General features: G+C 49.0%; 7 protein-coding genes across 7 annotated transcripts; 4 read left to right on the plus strand and 3 right to left on the minus strand.

Moving 5' to 3' along the window:
* Positions 1 to 867: 867 nt before the first annotated feature.
* Aud_005467 (putative PKS-like enzyme) lies at positions 868 to 9,116 on the plus strand (the record flags this gene model as incomplete). Its single annotated transcript, XM_043290397.1, has 15 exons — positions 868 to 1,406; positions 1,477 to 1,990; positions 2,047 to 2,170; positions 2,227 to 2,339; positions 2,412 to 2,862; positions 2,925 to 3,374; positions 3,430 to 5,582; positions 5,640 to 5,736; positions 5,807 to 5,832; positions 5,893 to 6,732; positions 6,792 to 7,073; positions 7,124 to 7,198; positions 7,268 to 7,605; positions 7,682 to 8,159; positions 8,217 to 9,116. The coding sequence occupies 15 exons, from the start codon at positions 868 to 870 to the stop codon at positions 9,114 to 9,116; spliced, it is 7,380 nt and encodes a 2,459-aa protein (XP_043146332.1).
* A 272-nt stretch (positions 9,117 to 9,388) lies between these two features.
* Positions 9,389 to 9,940, minus strand: Aud_005468 (uncharacterized protein; the record flags this gene model as incomplete). The annotated part of the gene is made up of 1 exon (XM_043290398.1): positions 9,389 to 9,940. One exon carries the CDS (start codon positions 9,938 to 9,940, stop codon positions 9,389 to 9,391), a length of 552 nt encoding a protein of 183 aa, XP_043146333.1.
* An 811-nt stretch (positions 9,941 to 10,751) lies between these two features.
* Aud_005469 (Zn(II)2Cys6 transcription factor) lies at positions 10,752 to 13,928 on the plus strand (the record flags this gene model as incomplete). The annotated part of the gene is made up of 5 exons (XM_043290399.1): positions 10,752 to 11,075; positions 12,181 to 12,475; positions 12,565 to 12,854; positions 12,923 to 13,053; positions 13,115 to 13,928. 5 exons carry the CDS (start codon positions 10,752 to 10,754, stop codon positions 13,926 to 13,928), a joined length of 1,854 nt encoding a protein of 617 aa, XP_043146334.1.
* An 857-nt stretch (positions 13,929 to 14,785) lies between these two features.
* Aud_005470 (uncharacterized protein) lies at positions 14,786 to 16,654 on the plus strand (the record flags this gene model as incomplete). Its single annotated transcript, XM_043290400.1, has 4 exons — positions 14,786 to 15,069; positions 15,132 to 15,836; positions 15,894 to 16,238; positions 16,303 to 16,654. The coding sequence occupies 4 exons, from the start codon at positions 14,786 to 14,788 to the stop codon at positions 16,652 to 16,654; spliced, it is 1,686 nt and encodes a 561-aa protein (XP_043146335.1).
* A 1,281-nt stretch (positions 16,655 to 17,935) lies between these two features.
* On the plus strand, positions 17,936 to 18,685 carry Aud_005471 (putative PKS/NRPS-like protein biosynthetic cluster; the record flags this gene model as incomplete). Its single annotated transcript, XM_043290401.1, has 1 exon — positions 17,936 to 18,685. The coding sequence occupies one exon, from the start codon at positions 17,936 to 17,938 to the stop codon at positions 18,683 to 18,685; it is 750 nt and encodes a 249-aa protein (XP_043146336.1).
* A 2,036-nt stretch (positions 18,686 to 20,721) lies between these two features.
* On the minus strand, positions 20,722 to 21,058 carry Aud_005472 (uncharacterized protein; the record flags this gene model as incomplete). The annotated part of the gene is made up of 2 exons (XM_043290402.1): positions 20,722 to 20,759; positions 20,836 to 21,058. 2 exons carry the CDS (start codon positions 21,056 to 21,058, stop codon positions 20,722 to 20,724), a joined length of 261 nt encoding a protein of 86 aa, XP_043146337.1.
* Positions 21,059 to 22,991: 1,933 nt separating this feature from the next.
* Aud_005473 (uncharacterized protein) lies at positions 22,992 to 23,568 on the minus strand (the record flags this gene model as incomplete). The annotated part of the gene is made up of 2 exons (XM_043290403.1): positions 22,992 to 23,276; positions 23,353 to 23,568. The coding sequence occupies 2 exons, from the start codon at positions 23,566 to 23,568 to the stop codon at positions 22,992 to 22,994; spliced, it is 501 nt and encodes a 166-aa protein (XP_043146338.1).
* Between the last annotated feature and the right edge of the window lie 1,679 nt (positions 23,569 to 25,247).

The following is a 25,247-nucleotide window of genomic DNA, read 5'->3' on the forward strand; positions in this document are numbered from 1 at the left end:
TTTGACCCACCACCTCCTTCTTTCTACCAAGTATATGTAATCATAGATGCGGCTCGCGCAGCCTCCGCACCCCCTAGAAAAGAGAGGTATCCAAGGATAAATACCTCTCTTATAATGTCACGTATACTATCTAACTTTATACCTCCTAAGGCTATTTTCTACGCCCTTGCTGTAACATTGTAAGCTAATTAACTAATTCAACCTAAAAAATTAATAGCTCCTATGTAGGTAGATATTATCTTAGAAGCCCTATAAGTATAGAATTTCTTTGTCTTCTAGTACTAAATTAGCTTTAGCCTGAATAAATTTAGCTTAGATAGCTTTACTGCTACTACGAGGTTATATTCATGTGATGCCGTCATTAGCTACAAGAGCTACCTCCTCTCCTTGTTCACATATTATCAGTCTACACCTAGCTAGAAGGAATGTACAATAGCATGGAGTGTAGATATGTAGCAGTAAGGGAGGCCCCTAGCCGAAGGAGGAGCCAGGTTCAGCATTCCTCATGCTCCATGCAAGGAGACCTATGAGGATCTGTCAAGAGAGCAGCAGACGATCAGCTCCCAGAATTTGATGGCACTCAACCCCAGGTTATGAAAAGAATCATGGCAGGGTCAATGACATAAGAGCATTCCTGTGATCAGTTCCCATGATCAATTTCTTAAATTCTCAGGTCTTGTTTGTCACATTACACTGCGGACGAGAATTTCTCAGGGACTGCTGTGATTGCTGCGCACAGAGTTATCGTTACAGATACTGATCGTGAGGGTCAAACTCGACATTCGAATATCGAAAGCGAAGAGTAAATAGGACCTGAAACAAAAGTACTCCGAGTTGACGTATCCTCAGAATAAGTACGCCCATGCCATGACATCTTCCACTGCCGGAGCCACCTTCGTCGCGGCAGGGGGTCCCCCACCGATTGCGATTGTCGGAATGGGGATGCGCCTGCCCGGCGGGGTACGCACTGCGGATGATTTCTGGGAGGTTCTCATCGACCAGAAGGATTGCTCGTCCGAAGTCCCCAAATCTCGGTATAATATCGACGCATTCTACGACCCGGATAAGCCTCAGTCCGTGAGAACGAGACGGGGGTATTTCTTGGAGGATGAAAACTTGGGAACCGCCGACACGAAATTCTTTCAACTGGTTCCGGGATTCAATACGAGCGAGCTCGATCCTCAGCAGAGGTTGTTGCAGGAAGTTGTCTGGGAGTGTATGGAAAATGCGGGACAGACTGGGTGGCGTGGCAGGGACATTGGATGCTACGTCGGTGTCTTTGGGGAGGACTGGCACGAGTTGACTGCAAAGGAGACCCAGTTGATACCTCGTACCCATGCCTTCGCCAACGGAGGGTTTGCGCTCTCAAATCGTGTATCATTTGAGTTCGACCTAAAGGGACCAAGGTAAATCGCGTCCAGCGACCCCCGTTGAAGAAAAGCCTCTCGGCGCAGTACCTCGCTAAATGAAGTGTAGCGTCACCATAGCGACGGCATGCTCTTCCTCCTTATCTGCTCTCCATGAAGCCTGCCAGGCACTTCAAGCGGGCAGCTGTTCATCCGCCATCGTGGCCGGAACCAATATGCTTCTCACCCCTTCCATGAGCGTGACAATGTCCGAGAACATGGTCCTCTCGCCTGATGGGGTCTGTAGGACATTTGACGCAAGCGCGAATGGTTATGCGCGCGGCGAAGCTGTAAATGCTGTTTACATTAAGCCCTTGGACAAGGCAATAGCAGACGGCGATCCTATCCGCGCCGTTATCCGCGCCACATCGGCCAACCATGACGGCAGAACATCAAAGATTCTCGCACCAGACATTGACAGTCAAGAGCGGCTTATTAGAAGGGCCTACGAGCGAGCGCAGATTGACAACATCGCAGAAACGGCTTTTGTGGAGTGCCATGGTACCGGCACCAAACGAGGAGACATGGTCGAGGCTACGGCGATTGCTCGGACTTTCCACCCTCACGGGGTTCATATCGGATCGGTTAGTATAAAGCCTTGCTCTGAAACAATATTGGGAATTCTACTAACGTGGTCTAGGTGAAAACAAACTTTGGCCATGGCGAGGGTGCCTCTGGCCTTACTGGTATTATTAAGGCCGTTCTGGCTCTGGAGCATCAGATAATTCCGCCAAATATGCATTTTCGACAACCTAACCCTTCCAGTGAGAGCCAGCAGGTTTCTGTTGTATCAGATCTGGAGCACTAACGTATCCTATAGTCCCCTTCCAGGAAGGGCGACTCAAAGTTCCTGTCGAGCCCACCCGGTGGCCAGAGAACCGGAAGGAACGAGTCAGCGTCAACTGCTTCGGTATAGGCGGATCTAACGTCCATGTAAGTCACAAGCAGACTCGAGAGTAGACGGCACAGACATGCAGCAAGTACCCTGCTAACCTCCTATTGAAGGTCATCCTTGAATCTGCATCAAGCATCATATCTATGGAGTCCAAAGAGGAGCCAAGGCGAAGACTGGCTCCTCGACTCCTGATCTGCTCCGCTCATAGCAAGACAACCTTGGATGCCCGAATGGATGCAATTAAATCTTACTTAGCTCTTAGACCGCAGGCTCTGGCCGACGTCGCATATACACTTGGGGTTCGTCGGGATCACCTGTCTCATCGGTCGTTCACTATTATCAACAATGATGGGGAGATTCTGGGCGAGGAAGCCGAATCACGCCATCTTGACAACACATCGCTATTCCCTTCACTTATATTCGCTTTCAGTGGACAGGGAGCTCAGTGGGCTGGAATGGGGGTGGAGCTTATTCGAGCATTCCCCAGCTTTCAGCGAGATATACAAGTCATGGACCAGATCCTGCAAGAGCTAGATTCCCCTCCGGCATGGGGTATAGAAGGTATGCTTGTTGCGAACCCACCCTTATTCCCACGTGAAAGTATCCAAAGCTAACCATAACAGACCAGCTAGAAAAGCCACCAGGTCTCAGTCAAATTGACATTCCGGAAATTTCCCAGACACTCTCTGCTGCCACTCAAATTGCCTTGGTCAACCTTCTCAAGGACTGGGGAATCTCTCCGTCAGCCGTTGTAGGTCACTCTAGTGGCGAGGTGATCGCGGCGTATGCAGCGAACGCCATTTCACTGCGTACTGCTATCATCCTAGCGTACCTACGTGGACAAAGCGTGTCCAATGCTCCTTCCTCAGGTGGCATGGTAGCCGTCGGTATGGGTGAATCGTCCGTCAAGCCCTATCTCTCGGAAGGGGTGGTTGTTGCGTGCGTGAATAGTCTCCAGAGCGTTAACCTATCTGGGGATAAGACAAGGTTGGCCGCAGTGGTTGATAGGATCAGGGCCGACAAGCCAGACATATTTATACGATATGTTCCAGTACGCGTGGCGTACCATTCGCGTGAGCTTAATGTTCCTCGTCTTTGTTACGTCCAAATGGCTAATGGAATGGACAGCCGACATGCGACCTGCCGGAGCGTTTTTTGAGTCACAAGTCGCCCCCTTCCTCAATCACAATGACTCAATGCTGCCCATGTACTCCACTGTCACCGGTAAGTTGGTGTCAGACCCGGCTGCCCTCGATGCAGGGCATTGGCGGAAAAACCTTGAACTCCCTGTTCTGTTTTCGACTGCGGTTGATGGTGCTCTGGCCGAGAGTCCTGAGCGCAGAAAGATCTTCCTCGAGATTGGACCTCATTCCGTCCTTTCGGGTCCACTTCGCCAAATCTTTACGTATAAGTCGAGTGACAGTGTCTATCTTCCGACCCTCATCAAGTCAGAGAGCCAGGCCCGTTGCCTACTAAAGACGGCGGGCCAGCTGTATCTCCATGGACACCCCGTGGACTTTCAGGCGGTGAATGGAAAAGGGAACATCGTTACTAACCTGCCTGCATATCCCTGGGACAGAAAGAGCTTAAACTGGCAGGAAAGCCGTCTGAGTCGTAACTGGAGGTTCCGCGCGCATCCCAATCACGAGCTCCTGGGTTCGCGAATGCTGGAGGCAAGCGATCTCGAGCCGGGATGGAGGAACATTCTGAACACCAGAAACGTGCCATGGCTGTTGGATCATCGTGTGTCGGGGGAGGTTGTGTTTCCATGTGCCGGATACATTGCCATGATTCACGAAGCCATGCGCCAGCTCTCGAACAACATCGAGTGCACCATTCAAAACCTTTCCATGCCGACTCCGTTGATCCTGCCGTTGTCGGACCCTATTGAACTTCTTACAACCGCAAGACACGTCAGAGTCAACGATCACGTAGAATCCGAATGGTATGAGTTCGCCATAATGTCGTATGACGGGACCGAGTGGATCAGACATGCTTTTGGCCGAGCGAAATCCGGCGTAAACAAGGTTGATTCTGAACTGCGTGAGCCACAAGTCTTCCCTCGACGCGTTTCATCCGAGCTTTGGTATCGGATGCTGGAGAAAGTGGGATTGAATTATGGACCTACCTTCAGAGGAATGCAAGATATCACCGCCGACCCTTCAAGATGTGTAGCTGCAGCTTCGATGCGCGGCCGCCAAGATGGCAAGGCTGTCCATCCGACGGTGATCGATGAGTGCCTGCAATTATTCACCGTAGCTGCATGCAAGGGCAGAGCAGTGCACATGACCAGACTCTATGTGCCCATGTTTGTGGGTGATGTCCAGCTCGGTTTAGGTCAGGAAATGATGAGAGCAGAAGCGACGATCAGCAATCACACAGCAGAACTAGGTAATGGAAATGTTCTATTGACGGCGAGCGACCAGGAAGACGCATTTATCAAGCCAGTACTTTCAATGGCAGACGTCACGGTTGTCCCGCTCGACAACAATATGAGGACAGCCGACGAGGCAGACATTCCTTTAGCATCACACGCAGAATGGCGCCCCGACATTGATCTCATGAACGAGCAACAGCTACCGCAACGCTACTCCCAGTCTACTGAAGCTGGCTTTGCTTTGACTGCCAAACTTTCTGCTCTGTCTATTATTCAGGTGCACCGACGGATTGCCGCTGTCACACCAACACCATCGCTAGAACAATACCAGAAATTTATCAGTACTCAAATTGCAGAAATCCAGCGGGAAGCATTTTGGGGGGTCTCTGAAGCCGCATCGTGGCTCAAGTGCTCGGAGGAAGCATTACAGCGCCAGCGGACCGCTCTGGATGAGGAGCTCCGAGCAAGAAAGTTGGAATTCGTTTCCTCGCTAAGTAACTGGGCCTTGGAAACCGTCAGGGACATTGTCGACGGATCGCTCCCGCCGTCGGCTGTTCCGACTGCCATACAGAAGCAAATATGGCAGTGTGAAGGCTTGGTTGCATCGATTAGCGATCTGTCTGAATGGTTCGGCCTACTCCGGCACTCCAACCCCTTGGTACGGGTCATTCATATCGCTGAAGGAAATGGAGTGGTATCCGCCCAGGTTCTTGAGTATCTCAACTCCGAAAATCTCCCATTCTACTCGAAGTACACATACACGAGCACGAAAGATATCAGCTCAACCGTAGTTGAACGCCTGAAAGAATTCAAGGAAGTGAAATTCGAGAACCTGGATATAACTACGGATCCCTGTCAGCAGGGCTTTGGAAAGGGGACATATGACTTGGCTATAGTGTCAAATGTGTGTTCAGTTGATCCCAGAACCATTAGCAGTCCAGATTGCTGATATCTCTCCCAGTCGAAGATTCCGAATTCTCAGCTGCAAACTGCTCTTCAAAACATTAAAAAGCTCCTTATACCAGGAGGCCGGCTTCTGCTTCATATACCAGATACTGGTGAGTGACTTCTTGTCTATCTCGGAAACTTTTGGCGCTTGGACCGTCATCTAATGGTCACCTGGTCTAGTGCGTTCTCTGATGGGGTACATCAGGGTAAGGAATTCCTGCTTCTCAAACCACTTGCTCAAATTCAGCAACTGATAATGCTTACAGGGTCTTGTGGGTAACCAAGAAGTGGAATCCTTGAGCGGTATATCACCCTGTCGCCACCAATGGGTGGAAACACTCCTGCAGGTCGGATTCGATCAAATCCAGGGTACGCATGGCGAACACCCTTATTGCAACCTGACTGCCCGTCTGCCGTATCCCAGGGAGGACCATACCGAGCTCATCTACCTTCTTTGTCCGAGCCTGGTCCATAATAACGCCTGGATCTGCAATGTGGAGGCACAATTCGAGAGAATGGGCTACCGAACCCAGCGTTGCACCCTGGGCGCTGAGTTTACAAACAAACAGCGCATCGTATCGCTGCTAGACGTTCAAAAGCCATTCTTCAAGGATGTTAGTGAGACGAGCTGGAAGTCATTCCAGTCGCTCATCACCGCCGCGCCCCAGATTCTTTGGGTAATGCCATCTGTCGAGCTCACTTGCCAGAATCCCGACTTCGCGATTGTCCTTGGGGTGTCTCGCACGGCCCGTCAGGAGCAAGAACTGCATTTTGGAACATTGCAGATCGACGAGTTCCATGCTTCGGCAGCAGCGGTATTGGTGACAGTCACTGAAAAGTTTTTCTCGCAGCTGGATTGCCAGGCCAGTTTGCGTGATCCCGAATATGAATTCGTATTGCAAGGGAACCAAGTATATATTCCACGTTTCCAATGGACTCAGTTGAAAGACCGACTTCGTCAGGACCCTTTGCCGAATACTCCGGTCAAAATTGATATTAAGGCCTACGGGTTGTTGGAGTCTCTTTGTTGGTGTGAAGATGAACCACAGCCTCTGGGACCGGACGATGTCGAGGTAGATATAAAATATGTTGGACTCAATTTCCGCGTATGTGAAATAAATAATATTCCGGCAAATTAGAGCTTGTCACTAACTCTTCTTACCAGGATATCATGATTTCAATGGGGTTTATGGCGCACAAGGGCGAGCTGGGCATTGAGGCAAGCGGAATCGTCCGACGATGCGGCAAGAACATTACACAGTTACACCCGGGCGACAGAGTCGTTGTCACCCAGCCAGGATTATTTCGCACACGCGCTATCGTGCCCTCTTCTCGATGCGCGGCCTTGTCATCATCCATGTCGCTTGAAGAGGGCGCGTCTCTAGCTGTTGTTTTTGGGACTGCACTCTATTGTCTTATGGATATTGCAAGACTAGAGAAGGGACAGGTATGTTCAAGTTCAACCCCACTGCGCAGTAACTCAACTGATATGTCTAGTCCGTACTGATCCACGCGGCATGCGGAGGGGTCGGGCTGGCTGCTATTCAAGTGTGCCAGATGATCGGTGCCGAGGTATGCCTTTATGGATCTGAATCACTAATAGATCGTCAAAAGTAGTCGACTCTAACAGCTCATGTATAGATATACGCTACGGTAGGAAGCGACGCAAAGGCAGACTATCTTGTCCACAACATGGGAATTCCGCGCCGTCGGATTTTCAACTCACGCGACGGTTCTTTTCTGCAGTCATTGATGGGTGCGACTCAAGGCCGGGGCGTCGACGTCGTGCTAAACTCTCTGGCTGGGGAGCTGTTGCATGCATCCTGGAAATGCGTGGCAGAATTCGGCAAAATGATTGAAATCGGCAAAAGAGATTTTCTCGAGCACGGCACGCTCGATATGAAGGCGTTTGGCGGTAACAGAGCCTTCTTCGGGGTCGATCTTATTCGCCTTGGGGAGAAGCCGGGCTTTATTTCGAGGTAGAGAATTCCCAGTTGATGTTTTACGGACACGTATGCTATAAGCGTGATGAAACTAACGGAACTGTGGCATCAGACTTGTCACCCAAGCCATGGCTCTATATGAACAAGGCCAAATTACCCCCGTTCGGCCGCTGGAAGTCGTGGATGCACCTGATGTTCGGGGGGCTTTCCAACGAATGCAACAGGGGTTCCATATGGGTAAACTTGTCGTAAAGATGCCAGAGGGCTGCAGCGAAGTGGTCATTTCCAAGTCACAGTTGAAGGTGGTTCTGTCCGGCGATGTCTCCTATCTTCTAGTCGGAGGTCTGGGAGGAGTAGGACGAGCGCTGGCAACCATGATGGTAGAGCGCGGCGCTCGTCACTTCGTGTTCCTGTCCAGGTCAGCGGGGAAGTCCGCGCAGGATCAAACTTTCCGGTGCGAATTGGAGGCACAGGGATGCAGCGTAGTCATGATCCAAGGAGATGTCGGTTTACTTGGCGATGTCAAGGCAGCAATCCAATGCTGCAAAAAGCCCATCGGAGGCGTGCTGCAGCTGTCGATGGTGCTTCGTGTAAGTTCAATGCCAGCAGCAGAACCCGCAGATCAATGGATCGCTAACTTCTTAAAGGACCACTTTATCCCTGAGATGGCGCACTCGGACTGGAAGGAAGGTCTCTCTCCCAAGGTGGTGGGCACCTGGAATCTTCATGAAGCACTAAAAGGATACGATAGCCGCCTTCGATTTTTCGTCGTCTGCGGATCCGTTACCGGCGTCATGGGTAATGCTGGCCAGGTCAACTACTCCTCCGCCAATGCGTTTTTGACGTCCTTTGCCCAGTATCGACTCCGTGCCGGTCTTCCCGCCTCCGTCGTGAATCTGGGGGGCGTGGACGAGGTAGGCCATTTAGCGATCCAGGACCAGAAGTTGCGAGACAGGATGCAGGCAGCCCATGTTCGCCTCCTCAGTGAACAGGAGGTGCTTGATGCCTTTGAGATTGCCATGCTTGAGTGTCAGCCATCGATCACGCTGGCGAACGAGTCATCCAACGACATTCTTCGCGTCCGAAACGATGTCATTGTGGGCATGAGTAGCACAGAATCTCTCGCCGATCCGTCCGTTCGCCCGCTCTGGGGGCGAGATGCAAGATTCAGTGTCTATGCCAATTTGGACATCAACAAACGGCCAATTTCGAAGAACATGGACGCAGTACAGCGCCTGCAACAGCAATTGGTAGCAATTAAAAAGAATCCGGACCTGGTGAAAGACCCAACCCTGCACAAAAGCATCGTGACGGAGATCGTCAAGCTTCTGCAGGAATATTCGATTTTTGCCCGCGGGCAAGAATATGCGCAGGTGGCTGCTCTGCCTATTGATTCCTTGATGGCTGTGGAGTTTCGCAACTGGTCCCGCCGTTATCTCGATATAAATCTTCCTTTGACAGCGATTGCCAAGGCAGGTACAGTGCAGGGATTGGGCGAATTAGTCGTGGCTACGATATCTCAAGGAACGAGGATCTCTTCAGCTTAAGAGCGATTTTCTCAGAGGTTCTGCCAGCGAGCAGACGGCCCTACCTACGATAATCCGAGGGGTATCTGCCTCGGTTAGATAGCCTCATAGTATCTCTCTCTCTCTTCCAGATAGCTACGAATCCATGCAGCTTCGTCTTTCCGGTCCCTCAAGAGATTATGAGCCCTCTGCTTTCGTTTTTATGGTTTTATAAGCTTTCATTTATTAATTTCATTAGCCTGACACCCAACTTGACATAGGTTCCAGCGCACCCCCCCGTGCATTAAGCGTTCTCAACAGCCCTGGTAAAGCATAGCGGACAGGTAGACTGAAGCTTGGTTTCCTTGGCCAGCAGTATCGCAAGATGAATACTGTCCCGAGTAGATACCCTGATGATGCACTTTGGCACCGGTACAGTAACGATCGTTGTACCATTCAACAGTTGGATATGGGTTCCCAGTGGTCTCTCTCCACAACCAGCTACTCTGCCAACTGAGTGGACCGGCACCCGCCGCAGTCACGCAGGCACCGCAGCCGAAGTTTCTAACGGTGAACTCCCGAGTCGCACATCCCCCATAATAAGACGGGGCAAAGGCGTTCCCGCCGCCTCGTTTCTCCCGGCTCCTTTTGAATAGGGTGGTGGTCGAGAGGTCGAGGGTTTCGCCGGCAGAGGTGTTATACTGCGGCACACGCGCCATGGGCTCCCATCCTTGGGTCGTGTTCAGAGTCAAATACTCTAGCCACTCTTCGTGGGTAAGACCGGGTTTTTCGGCCTGCTCGGCGGGGATGGCAATGGCTTGTTGCACTGCCAGGATTATGGCCAACGCTGAGATGGAGACCTTCATGATGAGAGGGTAGATGCCTCGTGTTATCAAAGGGTACGAGATGGAGGTTGAGGGATCTGGGGGGCGAGCCCTAAGGAAGGAGAGCCTGAAAGGTTGAAGAGGATGGGTGTGAGGTCCAGGTCAGGAGCAAGGACTTCTTTGAGACTGGATTACGAGTTATCGTCTTGGGACGTTCGGGCAATTTATACAACCGAACGGTCAGCCCTGAACCAACTGAGCGTCAGACATCATTTCCAGAACGATGCACTAGCGGCCGCAATCGTTTAGCAGGCTGAAGGGTAACATGCTCAGCTGAAGATATTTGACATCATCTAGCAATGCACTAGCGGCCGCAATCGTCTACCCGCCTGAATGGTAACATACTCAGCTGACGGTATTCGACATCATCTAGCAATGCATCATTGGTTTGATGCGAGCTGGCTGAGTCATGGTTGTTTTTCTCGCAATCGAACTAGAGAGCAAATGATCCTTGGTGACCATTTGCCTCTCCTTCCTTCCGCTGCAGCAGCTTCAACAAGACATGTGTTATCATGTCGACCCATTATTGACTATGGAAGGCTGACTTAACTAATGCATAGTTGGGGCAAGTTGGACACTGCGGATGGTGAAACACTGCGGCCGCTAGGTTCTTCTCTTCTTGTCTCCAATACAAAGCCCTGAGGAACTCACTATATAAGAGTGCAACGACCCTGCGCATATACGCTCAGACACGACCTCATCCCAAGCCTTGACTACTCTCGCTGTTGCTCTTGCAGGCTCACACTTTTTTCTTCCTCAATCAAGACCCAATTTCAATCTAGAATTCCACATCATGAGGGTCAACGTCTTTGCATTGGCCATGTCTCTTATGGCTGTACCACCTGCCTTCTGCCTACCGACCGACCAAGTCGAAAAGCCCGGCCTTACCCACGAGGAGTGGCTAGAATATCTTACTCTCAACACCACTGACGGCTGGGAGCCGATGACCCGTGTCCCGCTCTACGAGATTACTGAGCCTGGCCAAGTCCTCGACCTGTCTGATACCACCCTTTATAAACGGAGCTTGGCCAAGCGAGCCGGCGCAAACGCCTTCGAGGCATTCGAAGATGGAATCTGCTCCTCGCGCCAATTCCGAATCGCCAACTTCGGCTGTGGAGTGTGCGTTTCAGTGAAGTACAATTTGTGCAATACGTGCACTTGGGGCAGCAGCTGGCTATGGAGGCAAACCAATGGCAATCCATACCCAACTGCTGATTGGTATGATTCGAATGATTGCACTGGTAACCGGGTTCACCATCAGGGGATCGAATCTGGGCAATCGTCTTCCTGTGATACTGTGGCTAGGTATGGCGTTTCTCGCTACCAGTCGGCAATGCTTTACCAAGGGTGTTGATTCGGCATGCCTTCAGCATCAGTCAAATTTAGATCAATTTTATCGTCGGGTTGGGGCCTTTCAGTCACGTTGTCGTGGATGGGTTGTTCTATCAATCCCGATCACTGTTGACACTGAATGTATCTTACTTTCTGTCAAATTCGAGGTCATGTACTGCATAATATCAATGTGAGGAGAATATGCGTATATTCGTCAGTTATGAAGTCGACCTGTGCACCTCTTGGCTTCGCTCTCTTCATACAAGTCGAGAAAACCTATCTTAGAGGTAGCAGAAAAGCCCAGATCATTGAATGGTGGACATAGCGATCAATCGGTTTTCCCGGGCTCGGCCCAGCTAGCGCCGCAAAATCTTCCTCAACAGAGCATGGCCATTCCAGATAGAAACTTCATCTTGTATGCTCGTACTGAGGTATCCTAAGAGAAGAGGATTGGTCACGATTGAATGCGCAGTATCGCGATATCAATGATCCACACGTGATGTGCTTATGCCGTTTTGGGGAAGTTTTGCGGCGCTAACGAGCAACGTGTCGCCTTCGAGATACGATCGATAGACTACCGTCGATAAGGCCAGAGGCCATCAGCCAACAAGGATGCAAAATCTAGACTACTTCCAGCGGTCTCCGGTCATCTAGGCCTGTCTGCGTTATCGCCGGACCTGTCATGGTTCGCGAATCTGGGAGAAGTCGGGGCTGCAAGCCCTGTCGCCAGAAGAGGATTAAGGTAAGCAGCGAAGTGCCCAAAGCATGGGTTGACCCACCTGTATGGAGTATTCCATGAATTATTCCACGCGTAGTATCTTTTGATCTCCCCGTACACCTTGCCGTCTACGGGTATCGTCTATGTTTGCTAAGTCTGGCGGTCCGCCTAGTGCGATGAAACAGAGCCGGAATGCGGCCAGTGTCTCCGTCGCGGCCGGAAATGCCCTGGTCCATTGACGGGGCTCATTATCTTAGAGTCTAAGCCCGAAGACCCCACTAAGTTCCGGCGCCTGGCTGATGGCCGTGACCTAACCCCGAGATCCCATTCCTTGATTAAACAGAACGTTCAGCTGGTACCTTCGGCGCCTCCGGACAGCGATCGGGTCCTGAGGGCGGGCTCTCCAGACCCATTCTCTGCGATGGTGGTACCACTCACTGGGCGCACCAATGCCCATTTTCAGCATTGTAGGTGTTATGTAGACTCGTTGCAGTGTGCCAATGGTTGCGCGGTGGATGTGTTACGTGAGGAACTGATTCTGTTGTGCACGATGTAGTCATGCTGCACACTGTGAGATGCTGCTGGCCGTTTCGTCCCGAGATGCTGGGGATTTGGTGCGGACAACAAGCTACTACTCAGCCAGCTATATTCTATGGGATGATATCGATGTCTGCATCACACCGATTCCATCTTGATTATGACCACGGAACAAATAACCCTAATGCGCCCCAATGGATGCTGCAGGCCCTTGAGTCTCGTTCTAGGATTATTCAGAATATTCAGGAGACAATCGATAACATCGCCACGTCAAGTGTCGAATTGATCATCATCACTATTGCCATGCTTGTTTGTGTGGAGGTGTGATTCCCAACTCTGTGATGCTGGAGCTCATATGCGGACTGAGCTGATGATAGATCCCTTCTTTTCAGGCCTCCAACGCAAATATTGCGGAAATGGATATTCACATGGCTGGTCTACAACAGTTAATTCAATCCTCCGGTGGGGTTGACCGCCTGGACCTGTCCACAATCTCCTTTCTAGTGGGGTAAGGATATATGCACTGCTTTCAAACTGACCCATCTCATGCTGAAGCTCGGGTTCTTTAGTGTGGATATTTTATGGGCAATTGTGAAATGTACTCCTCCTGCTCTCCCATTGGCGCCGAAATATTTGGAGTACGCCATGAATCATCCAGCTCTCACCGTCCATTCCTACAGCCCACCGGAAGAGGACATCTTGAGTCTACCCAGTGACAAAATCTTTTGCAACTTGGGGTCCCGGTTCCGAAATTCTACATGGGCGGGGCTACTTGACCGGTCTCTCAAAGCCGCGATTCAGAATTTCTGCAACCTTATTGTGCACTACGAGACCGATGAGCAGCGACGGGGGGGCAAGAGGATCGCCACGTACGGGGATAATGACCCTTGGAACCTATCGCAGCGTTATCTCCTCTCGTTGTCTTACGAGCACCTCGGCCCTGGCGACATCAGAGAATCGCTCCGCCGCTCAATGCTCGCGTACTCCATGACGCGCTATTGCAAATTTGGCGCATTCCCTTGCATGGACGAGGTCGCCGCCAGACTCAGGGAGAGCCTCGTTCCTAGACTTGACACCTTTCTTTCGACTGCACCCGACCTACTCTTCTGGATTCTTTATGTCGGTGCTTTGGCGGCCAGACAGTGCTCCGAGCACTACGTCTGGTACTGCGCTCATCTGGGCAGCGTTTCATCAAACCTCGGCCTTGTTGATTTTAGGGACGTGCGATTGCTCCTTGAAAACTTCTTCTATATCCATCGACATGGGGACACAGCTGCGGAGAAAGTTTGGCAAAGAGTCTCATCACAAAGACTAAACAGTCTTTCTATCAATTATCATGAGAGTGTTAATGTGGTGAACGTACCTGAAGTAGGTAGATTATAATTGCAATGAAATTTCTAATAAGCAGACTATGTTATTACTCCTGCGCGGTGACTCTAGACATGCAACAGTTCTGGTTAAACATTGGTAATGTTGGTTATCCATATGGATATACATACTTGGTTCTACCAAGCGAAACTGCAGGGATCATGACCACAAGCACTTACTGGCCTGGTGATGACTTTTTTACCCAATAGAATGGCATATGTTACGATTCATCGGCGAATCTGCTTATCTCCGGCATAAGCCTACCCGCTGAGTCTGTCAAGGAACGGGCACATGGCCAGGATGTACCTGACTCTACACTCCGCCGTTTGACCATTGCCCAAAAGAGGAAATTTTTGCGGCGTTAGGGTTTGACAGGCTGATGCTTATTCAGCATGACAGGGTGGGCCCTGACATGACCTTCATAGACCCACAACTAGTGAGCATTAAGCGCAGCTTCGATATAGTTCCTGCCCGAAACATTATATTGGTCCACACCGTAGAATATGCACCTCATGGAGTGGTCTTGTTGAGATTTCACCATTATCAATTTCGTATTTTATACCTGATGCCGTAGGTGGCTGCTTGCTTGCCACGGTCGATAGCTGGACGACTTCGGATTATGTTAACTCAGCTCATCAGCTGGCGGACATAATGAAGAGTCACAAGGAACGGGACCATCAGATGTAACTCGTACAGATCAGCCAGCCACAATCTCCGGGGAATTATGGTGCCTTGCGTGGTACGCAGGGCGTTAACTCATCCTCAGCCGGCGGCAGAGGTGCTGAAACGGCCTGAGTTGATTTCCGGCACACCGTGGCATCTGAGAACTGAAGTACTGAAAAAGGGGGGGAAGACGGAAAAAAGAACGAAAAATGTGGGACCCCATTACTTCAGCTGGTGAGGAACTTACGCTCAAGAGTCTGGAGAACAGGTATATATTGTCGTACGCGATACTCTCTCGGTGTCTGTGTCTGGTATTCGCGACACCTCCCTCTCTATTGCTCCCCGCTGTTGTGCAGGGTGGAGTTGTCATGATGAACGAGGTGTCTGACGTGGTTGAGATCCGCAAATCCCATGCGATGAATGTCTGCAAATTGTGTCGATCGCAGAAGCGCAAATGCGACAAGAGGTTGCCCAATTGCACTCGGTGTACGAAGTATGAGCCCCTGTCCCAGTGAGGTATATTGGTCGATAGGCTCACATTGCTCTTGTCGCAAGGTTGGAATTAAAATGCAACTATGACTGGTATCCTGGGGAAGACCAAGCCTGCCACCAATACAAGTCTTTATCGGACTTTCTACTCTTTCATGTCCCGGTGGTATCAGGTCAGCAATGGCTCCCTGGCACATTTCTGCCCGTGCAAACCTACAGACAGAATACCGACTCCCCGAGCCTTGGTATCGACCGATTCTTCGTCGACTTGGTGATGACCGCTTTATCTGAGCGAAGCGTGTCAGTAGACGCTATTCTATGTGTTTACTTCAGGAATATTCATCGGTGGTTGCCCGTTATCCCGGAGCAGAAGTTCCGAGCACGAATATCACAAATTCATAGTAGCCGTTCGGCGGAACTGGCGCTTCTCTTACTGGCAATGTATCTTCTCATGGAGAACGAATGGGACGATAGTAGCAACCAGAGGGAAGGCCAGCAACATCTTTACCAACATTGCAGCTATCTGGTCTCGTCTTTGCTACTGGTGCGTGGACCATCCTTGGAAATGGTACAAGCATGCTTGCTACTCATCCTATATGAGTTGGGATCTGGCTTCTTGGAAGCCGCGTTCTTGAGAGTAGCAACATGTGCTAGGCTTGCGTATATACTTGGACTACATGTTGATGAATCCTTCGTGGACGACTGCTCTGGTGCGTGGTGTCATGCGGAAGAGCGGAGAAGAGTCTGGACTGGGTTGTACATGATGGACCGGTCAGTAGAAGCAAATCACCGCTTGGATTGGTGGGAAGACTGACTAACACTATTAAGCCTTGTTTACCAGATTATGCCAGATATAGTGGCACCGCATGCGGTTGAAGAGCCAGACGATGACTTCCCGCTTCCAATTGGCGACCAGGAAAGCGAACACAAGCCAAACAAAGCATTTCCGTCTTTCAAAACCTCACTTAATGTTCCATTGTCTTATTACACTCGCGAGATCCAAGCGGTTAGAATTCTAGGAAACGTGCAGATGCTGCAGAATTTAGCGCGACTGGATTCGTTTCAACAACATTTTCATCTGATAGACAGCAATTTGATGCAGTTGATGCAGCGACTGTTCGAGCAAAGCGTTGGCTGGGAAGCTTATCTTGGCGCCACTGCAATTGCCCTGATGTATGCACCAAAGTCTACACGTCTCCATGTTTGCTGAGTCCTAAGGCTAAATCACGAAAATCAGGGCTGCTCTTACTCTCCACCGGAGTCAAGTGGGATACGGAGCTCTAAGCGTCATAGCACAGCCTCCGGATATACTGCACAGAGCCCCTCTGTCCATGGCCGCCCTATCTTCCGTCATTACCATGGTCCGTGACATTTGCTTACAACTGAATGCACTCAAGACCAGAGAAGAGATCGCCAGGGTCCCGCTACCAGCTGTCATGTGCATTGGCGAGACAGCTCTTACAGCGGTTTGGTTGAAACAAGCAGACCCTGAGGAGTCGCATGTTGATAGTCTACCTTTCAAGCTAGCATTGGAACGTGCTAGGCACTACTGGATCCTCGCAGGTATAGGCTATACAAGTTTGCGGTAGCCATTGCTGATATTGAACTAGATTACTATATTAAGAGGCTTGTCTGGAATGAAGCTGCGCACCTTGACCGTAATATGCAACATTCCGTTCAGAACCAGATACCTTGGTAAGAGGAGAAGTGTTGGATACGAAAGAAAGCAATGAATAAAATACTCCCAAAGAAAGTCATTGATCATAGATTTGGATTACTGGCCTAGCCGCACTTACGCCTGTCTGTAATATAAACAAAACCCCAGTATTCAACAGAGAAGCATTACAATCGCCATAGTCATCACCTCATCTCGCCTGGTACGGTGCTTCAAGATTCGGCAGCAAATTCAGCGCCTGGGTCGAAGTGCCGGAGCCTGCTAATATGTCCTGGTGAGCCATCAAGGAAGTTGGAGGTGCAGCGTTACTTGGGAACTTAACCATCACCACCTGTGCTTTGTTCTAGAGCTCCAACTGGCCTTTCAAATTTTGCACCCGGCTTTGCAGACCCATAGTCTCTTGTAGCGTTTTTTAGGCATCCCACAGATTGCTGTGGCTCTTGTTCCATTCATTTGAACTTCTGAAAGCCAACAGAGATTAGGGAATTCTCAGTGTCTTCTAGTCCAATTCAATGTGTTGCCTGTCAGTGTTGTGCTGTTGGTGGCCAGGGCTGGGATGTGGCGTGACAGAACATTCCCTCTCCACATGGCCTCTGACATAGTCCATCCATCTCCAAGATACCGCTCTTTCCAACCTCACTCATTTACGATGATATCATCTATCAGGAAAGGAACATGGAGCACCGTCTTCGACAGTGGCATATCTTTTTCCTGGGTTTTTGGCAGCACACATCGCATTGTTGGTTATCAGTGAAATCGTACCATTCATAGTTCAATCATCATGTTTGCTTAGCGCCGCAAAATCTTCCGGAAACGCACTAGCATCAGGAAATAAAACTCTCATCTAGCGTTGTGCTTTGTGTCAGCTCAGCTCCATCCTTGCAGCCTGAGCCAAGTCTGAGCGGAGATAAGAAGATCAGTTGAGGTTGATTAGCTTCCCCGCATCCCTTTATGGAAGTTGCTGTGCATGCTATGGTGACCTTGACAGAAGCAGTAAGCAGCCGCTTGTTTTATTGGCCGCTAAATCCGCAGGGATCGGCCGCTAGCTCCGGCGCTTGGAAACGGCACACCAGAAACGCAGTGAATATGATAGAGAACAGTGTCTACATAAACCTTCTGAATCCACCAAGCACTTGAGGTTTACTGTCCCATTTCATACATCTACCAAGCTCGAAATATTCCGCCGTCAATCGAAATGTCTCCACTCTCCGGTAAAGTTGCCCTCGTCACTGGTGCATCTCGAGGCATCGGACGCGCAACGGCTCTCGCCCTCGCCAAGGATGGCGCCAACGTCGTCGTGAACTATGTCTCCTCCGCTGCAGCCGCAGATGAAGTCGTATCCGAGATCGGGTCTGACCAAGCAATCGCCGTCCAAGCGGATGTATCCAAGCGCGAAGACATCACGCGCTTGATCAAGACGACAGTCGACCGATTCGGCAAAATCGATATCCTCGTCCTCAATGCAGGCCTGCTCTGGCAAAAGGGGGATCTGCTCAGTATCACCGAGGAAGACTTCGACAAACTGTTCGCTGCGAATGTGCGCAGTCCCTTGTTCACCGTGCAGGAGGCTGTTCCGCATCTCGCGGATGGTGGGCGGGTGATGCTCTTCTCGACGTCGTTGGCGGCGTTCAGCGGTGTTACCCCAAATTATCTTCTTTATACAGCGAGTAAGGGGGCGATCGAGCAGATCACGCGTGTCCTGGCAAAGGATCTGGGGAGAAGGGGGATCACCGTGAACACCATTGCGCCCGGGCCTATTGGGACCGACGCATATTTTGTGGGGAAGACGGAGCAGATGGTGCAGCTTCAGAGTAACCTGGCCCCTATGGGACGACTGGGGAAGCCAGAGGAAGTTGCGAATGTTGTCTGTTTCATTGCCAGCGATCAGAGCCAGTGGGTGAATGGACAGACGATCAGGATCAATGGTGGGATGACGGTGGGCTGACCAAACCAATTCCTGATATATTTGTCAATCTTAGCGAACGTGCTTCACCTTTCTGAATCATCTGCATACATGCAAACTTAACTCAGCATCGCAGTCAATATGTATTCGATGGCACTTCAGGATTATCTATCTCATTTTCCGCCGTATGAACTTGACCATGATAATACTCGTAAAACTGTGCGCGCGCCGAATGGCACATTGGACTGTGGTCAAGGACATGTGTCCTTGGGATGAAGGCGATGTAGAAACGAGGGCGAATTGGCTGGCGTTGTGCAGTTATGAAGAGGGCAAGCTACCGTAACAACAATAGCACCGAGACTTGCCAGTCTTGACATGTTAGCTTCGCAATAGAGACCTATTTTTGCACGCGAACGCCCATGATGCCTCCCTTAGAACTGTATTTTTTAGACAAAGGCGTGGTGAGATCAAACCATCGACGATCAATCATGCATTCTAGAATCTCAATCTAACAGGGGCCAAGGATTATATTCAGCCTCGAAACCTGGGATGCTAACGCGGTTATCAGAACTTCGAATCTTTCCTGGAATGGTAATGGTAATCCATCTGGAAACTGGGAGTTGCGCGTCAGATATTAGTGAGGAGGAAATTGACAGCTAGCAGAATTCCCCGATCTCCAGACTAAATACAACGTCCTGGACTAGGTCAGCAGAGTGCATTGCCAAATATGTATAAGCCTCCCGCCCTCACAGCTGTAAGCATGATATGATCGGGTAGTACAGGCAAGCCCTTAGCATGTCCATACTGGCCGGGAAAATTTTCTCACGTCAAACATCTTTCCTGGTCAAGTATCGATAGCCGTCAGGACTCATATACTTAAGGTCACAGTAAGGGCGGAGTTTATAAGATAGCATATCAGGCAACTATACTAAAATAGTAAAAATAACCGCAGAAGAAAATCCAGAAGTCCTTGCTTTACATTTGAAACTACATGTATAAAGTTAGAGTTTCGTGCAAGAGATAAAGATCTCCTTTTCAGGCTGGACCTCTCCATTTCGACATCAATCACTTTCTACCCTGTTCTTACCTTTTACTTGGACAATGTGTAGAGGACCTGGTAATCGGCCTTAATCAGATCGCTCCCTACGATAATCAGATGAGTCAGTGGTGTACGACGTTTATTAGGGAGATCACCAACCTTCTCACCGACCATATATACCGCATTCTGAATGCGACAATCTGGGATCACAGGCATGACAGTTGCGTCTATGACGCGCGGGTTCTTAACTCCATGGACCTTGAGCTGACGAGAACTCTAAGACCGTCACCGTTGAGAATAATATCATCGACGAATCGGATTCATTCGCACAACGCAACGATGTCCAGCTAGTTCTTCAGGAAATTGAAAGTAGTACTATGCCCGAATCGATTCATTCTGTGGACGTTGATATCGATCAGTATTCGTGATTGTTTGCAGAGTGCTTCGGGTAGTTCGAGAGTCAGAAATCCATCTTTATTGCCATGGACCATATTCATTAAGGGAATTTTCAAGACCATCTGCCCCGCCCATTACCAGAACTTGAAGCACGGCAAATCTGTTTCTAACTTCTACAGGGCGTTCCTTGTCTGCACAAAAGTCAACTGGTCTGTCGGGATCTCAAGCTCCAGGTAAGTTTCCCAGGACTGACAGGGTCATATTAGGATGGAAATCTGCGGACTGCAGAATGACTTTGCGAAATTCAAAGAGCCTGTTTGGTTCACTGGCACGCCTCTATCTCTGCCCTGGCTAGGAAATGCTTTTGGCGTAGTATCCCCAAGCTTCCGAAAAAGAAAACGCCAACGCCGACAGAAATTACCATACTGGTATTGAGGCACACGGATATGCTCCTCTACCAGAATGCTCGAGCTCAACAAGTTATGGCCCATGCACAGCTACGTTTGGGATATAACAGAGCCGTACTCATTTTTTAAAAACATTTTAATGACAAAGTCCCTGATCCAGAGCCAATTTTACCTTACTTCTGATCGCAGCCACAATACATAATGGCAAAATTATTTTAAACACAACATAAACTGTTTTACTCTTTAAACTCAACTTCCTTTCCACTTCTCATGCCTATAGCAGCATAACTAACAGGATCTGTGGTACTAGTCAATAAATTGTTCACTTGTGTCTATCATGGAAAGCTTACCAAGCTGCTGTAAGATAACTTGTTCCCCAGGCAAAAAATGAACATCTTGCATACACTTGAGCTCAACAGTGGAATCTGGAGATCTAAAAATGGTGACCCGGTCAACTTCTCCAGTAACAGTTTCCATTCCATCGGGCTCAAGTATTTTGCCGCCGACCCGAGCACCGACGTGGTCTCCCTCTTGTAGGGTTATAGGGTCGTGGTCGAAATATACTTTAGGCATACTGGAGATTCGGTGTATTCAAAATGAGGATCTTCAATGCGATAAGGATATTAGTGAACTTGGATTGAAAGCTCTCTTGAGTTTCTAGCATATATAGATACTAGGCGCTCTAGATAGCTGATATAACATAGCGAAGAGTTGGGGTTGGGCCGCTTCCGTCATTATGACATCTTCCATTCTATATAATGATTAGGTAGAATTTTGTAAAGACGTAATGTAAAATCATCATCTATGATCATCTATTTGGGCAGATTAAGGACGAAGAAAATCAAATGTAATGTAATGCCACTTTGATGGCCTTCCATGACGGCAGTTACAGAGTGAAGTGGTAATCATACATATACAACTCGCCATTACCAAGATGATCACCTTTGCAAGCCATGGGACACCATGTCTGAATCCGTATTCCCTCGAGAAGGATTAAGCAGGATAATCAGTAACAATGCTAGTATTGTAAGCCACTATCTAGCAACCAGTAATTTGCTGCAGCCATGATCTGATTGTAATAGACCCAGCATCATTATACTAACAGGGCTCACCTCAAAAGCATTAAGCTTTTAGAACCTCATCACAGCTACTAGCAAAATTCCACAATTACGAATCAGACCCAGCGAGATTCTCCAGCATCTTGCCATAGTATAAGCAAAATAATCTAACTACGAGCGGGACCGGAGTGCGAGGCCTCTGGGCTACGTTTTGGAATCGAGTCCGCACAAGGAACAGTTGGGTCAGTCATACTTTCTTTTTATGATATAGGAAGTAATTAATAAATTGCATTAATGAATTATCCAGGACTGGACCTCGCCCAGGAGCTCTTTGCCCAAATCCAGCCATTACTAGGATAGTTACTATAACGTATCCGGTATGGATTTTAGGTGCTCTCCTGTTCGGTATTGGTTACTCTTAGAATCTATCTGCTGGTCATCGAATTCAAAACAGTCCCCCCAGGGCTGATGATTGTGTCCCGATGGGAGCGCCAGTGCCAGGCGCGCAGAGCACGTTTCCGACTGGGACTCGGAGGTTTCTATACTAATCTTTATTAGCGTTATCTGCAATCTTCAGGATAGAAAAATCTAGCATACCTTGATATGGGAACTAGAAGCCGCTTTGTGCCCCGCCGTTTCATCATGCTTGGACTGCTGAAGTTGCTTTTTCCAAGGATCGCAAATGAAGTATTGACATTAGGTGCGAACACCAGAGTAATCCAAGACTAGAGTGTGGTTAAAGGTTACATGTAACTACTTCTTGAATTCTTGCCCATACCTGTTGTCCATCGGGCATGGTTTTGTTGACGATATCATATGGGCAAGTCGTTTAGAATGTAACGCGGCTAGCATATCCATATAGTCAGCCAAAAGAAGAAAGAAGAACATGCGTAGCTGTGCCCATAAATAAAAAATAAGAGCATGCGCTGGGAGTATCTTTGATTTCTCACTGAGATACTGGAGAATGTCTGATTAATGAAGGGAGGGCAAGATCAAAAAATAATGAGAGCTCTAGTAAAGTTTATGAAGTCAATGGGTTAAGTAGAAGTATTTTCTATGTAAATGCTGAGCAAACATACATGGGGAGGCATAGTATCCTTGAGGAATTCAAGGAAGCTTCCATCATGGTCCGGTCTCCTGACTGAATTATAGTCTCCTCTGCTATCTCCATTCAGCATTGTATGTCTTGAGAAGGCTCGCCTTTGCTTTGGGCCGAAAAGGAAACGCTACACCTAATGAAAGGGGCATTGATCTGTGTTGCCAGCCTACCCAAGCTGTAATATTTGTGTGGCTTGTAAGTCTCTTCTCATCCCTGCTAGCTTAAATAGGAATGAGGTCACGGTCAGGGCATTCGCATGTTTCGTAAGGCGACGAGTTCCATATATTCAATGCAAAATGCTAGAGGGCTGTTGTACGATAGTGCTGCAAATAGTAACCCAGAACATAGCTCAATATGGGATTATTTCAATGAGGTATCCATCTGGGTCTTCCACAAAAGGGACGGCCAATGCGGCTTCCCACAAAGGCCTGTCAAATCCCTTGTCGGGCGTATCGCAACCCAAAAACGTAGCCACCACTTCTGAACCCTGAGCCACTCCAGCTTCTTTGAGTATTTTAACGTTATGACTTCTGATATAGTCCATGGCCTTTGCCATGTCAGGAACGCCGATTGCCAGCTTGACGAATCGGAAATCCGGATAATCACTTGAGTCGGCCATGCTTTTCTGGGACTTCTGAAGACAAGGTCAGCCACAGTCTTGCTGGCAGCAGACGAGACTCTTGATGAATTATCATTACCTTTGGACATACTAGTTCCAGTACACCTTCCCTAGCAAACAGATGCGTCTGTGGGTTCGCTGCATCAGGATACCCGAGGAATACAACCGTGGTTGTGTCCAATGCCATGCGGCCCAATTCCTTCATGCCAAAAACACCCGTGTAGAACGCAACAGATCTGTCAATATCTGTAACACGAAGGCCGACATGCGTCAGTCTAAATCCGCTGGTTGGGGTCTCTGATGTCATCGTGTTCAAGTGTTGAAAGCGACTTAATCTTGTTGATCAGGCATAGAGTGCCATGTTCAGAGTTTCAGCGTGCTCTTTAATAAACATCTCTCGGAACCCGCAAGTCCCGCAGCCCGCTCTCTCTTTTCTTCCTTGCGGGATTCTTCTTCCGGACGGCGTAATCTGGAAGGTCCTGGAACGGAAGACGAGAATCTTAACCTTGCTTATAAATGCCAGCTCAGGACGTGTCGATATAATATCGACAATTAGGGGCTTAAATCTAGTTACATGGCTTGAACCAGCACCTAGCTGATTGTTATCGTCACAACTCGGCTCGTAAACCTATAGAGCCTTACTGGCGGTCCCTACCCAGCTGTGAATCAACCGGCAATCATCTGTGCTACGCCGAACGACGCGGTTAGTCAAGGCTGTCCCCACCGGGAGCTTAAGGCGTCCCCTTTAGTGTAGCCCCCTCGGATTTTGAGGTGTAAGAATGCGCTAATAACCTAACATAAAAATGGTCCGCTGGGTCATTAACATAAAGCCACTAAAGACTTGAGTGTAGGGCATGCCAGACCACAATACTCTACGCATCCTAACTGCTTGAGGACAAAGACCTTAGTGGTGCTTATTACATTGACTCAGCCCTTATGGTGGATGACTAGATCTATAAAGATGGAGTCTGCTTAGCTATTTAGCTGAACGCTTCGGCAGCACAAAGGTCATCAATGAGCAAACTCGTTAAGCAGGGCGGCAAATGGAGGATGTTTTAAGCTCCGAATATCTGTTGTATCAGGTCTGCAGAATTCACGTGTGAAACGGCTCCTTCCGCCATCCAGTCTTTTCTCTGCTTTGAAGCAAACAAAAAGAATGGAGAGAGACAGGGAAACAGACACAGGGTGTAGTGGTGAAGGAATAGTTCACTAGATTACAGTGTTTGCCTTGAAAGTCGATTCTCTACTTCACTTTACAGAAGGATTTTAGCGAGGTTATGTTACCTTTACTCGAATTGCTATAACATGATCAGGAAATATCACGCATTCATCAATCTGTTTCTTCAAATTATCCATGAAGAACAGAATCATTTCAAGATATATTAGCTCATTGCCTCCAGATTAATAGTGGCTGCATTTATTAGAGATTATCCTCGCTAAGCACTTCAGTTATCTCATTGTAAGGGGTTGGTGCGACCCAAATAAGGTCAAAACGTGAGTCTGGATATTCTAGCTTGCCAGACCAGCCACTAGTCTTAGCAAATTCTTTTATGCCAATGGCTTCTGCGATATCAGAAAGGTTATGATGTTCCCAGCAAATAAGGACATTCCCTGTTCCATGATATTCTTTCACTGCCCTAGCGACACCTACAGCGTCGTGTTTCTTGATATCTGTGTTGAATTCCACGCCTAAATCCTTCAAATCGTTGGCTAGAGGCTGCACAGTTTCATACGAGCGTGCCCGGGAACCATCTAGATACTTCTGTTAGCTTGACATAATCCACAGAACATTCGATTCCGAAGAAGGCGAGGGCTACGTAGTGGGTAGAGATAGTCAAAGAGGAGAACCAAAGGTGGAAGGAGTAGCTCAAACCTTTTCTAGGGTGTTCGGCAATGATATAGCCAATATTAAACCCCCCTTCCTTTCCAAAGACTTTACGAAGGCGCTGCGCTCTTGCTTCTCCCTGAGCAGAGAGATTAGGCGCG

Source organism: Aspergillus udagawae (assembly GCF_001078395.1).
Source record: "Aspergillus udagawae IFM 46973 DNA, scaffold_4, whole genome shotgun sequence".
Lineage (NCBI taxonomy): Eukaryota > Fungi > Ascomycota > Eurotiomycetes > Eurotiales > Aspergillaceae > Aspergillus > Aspergillus udagawae.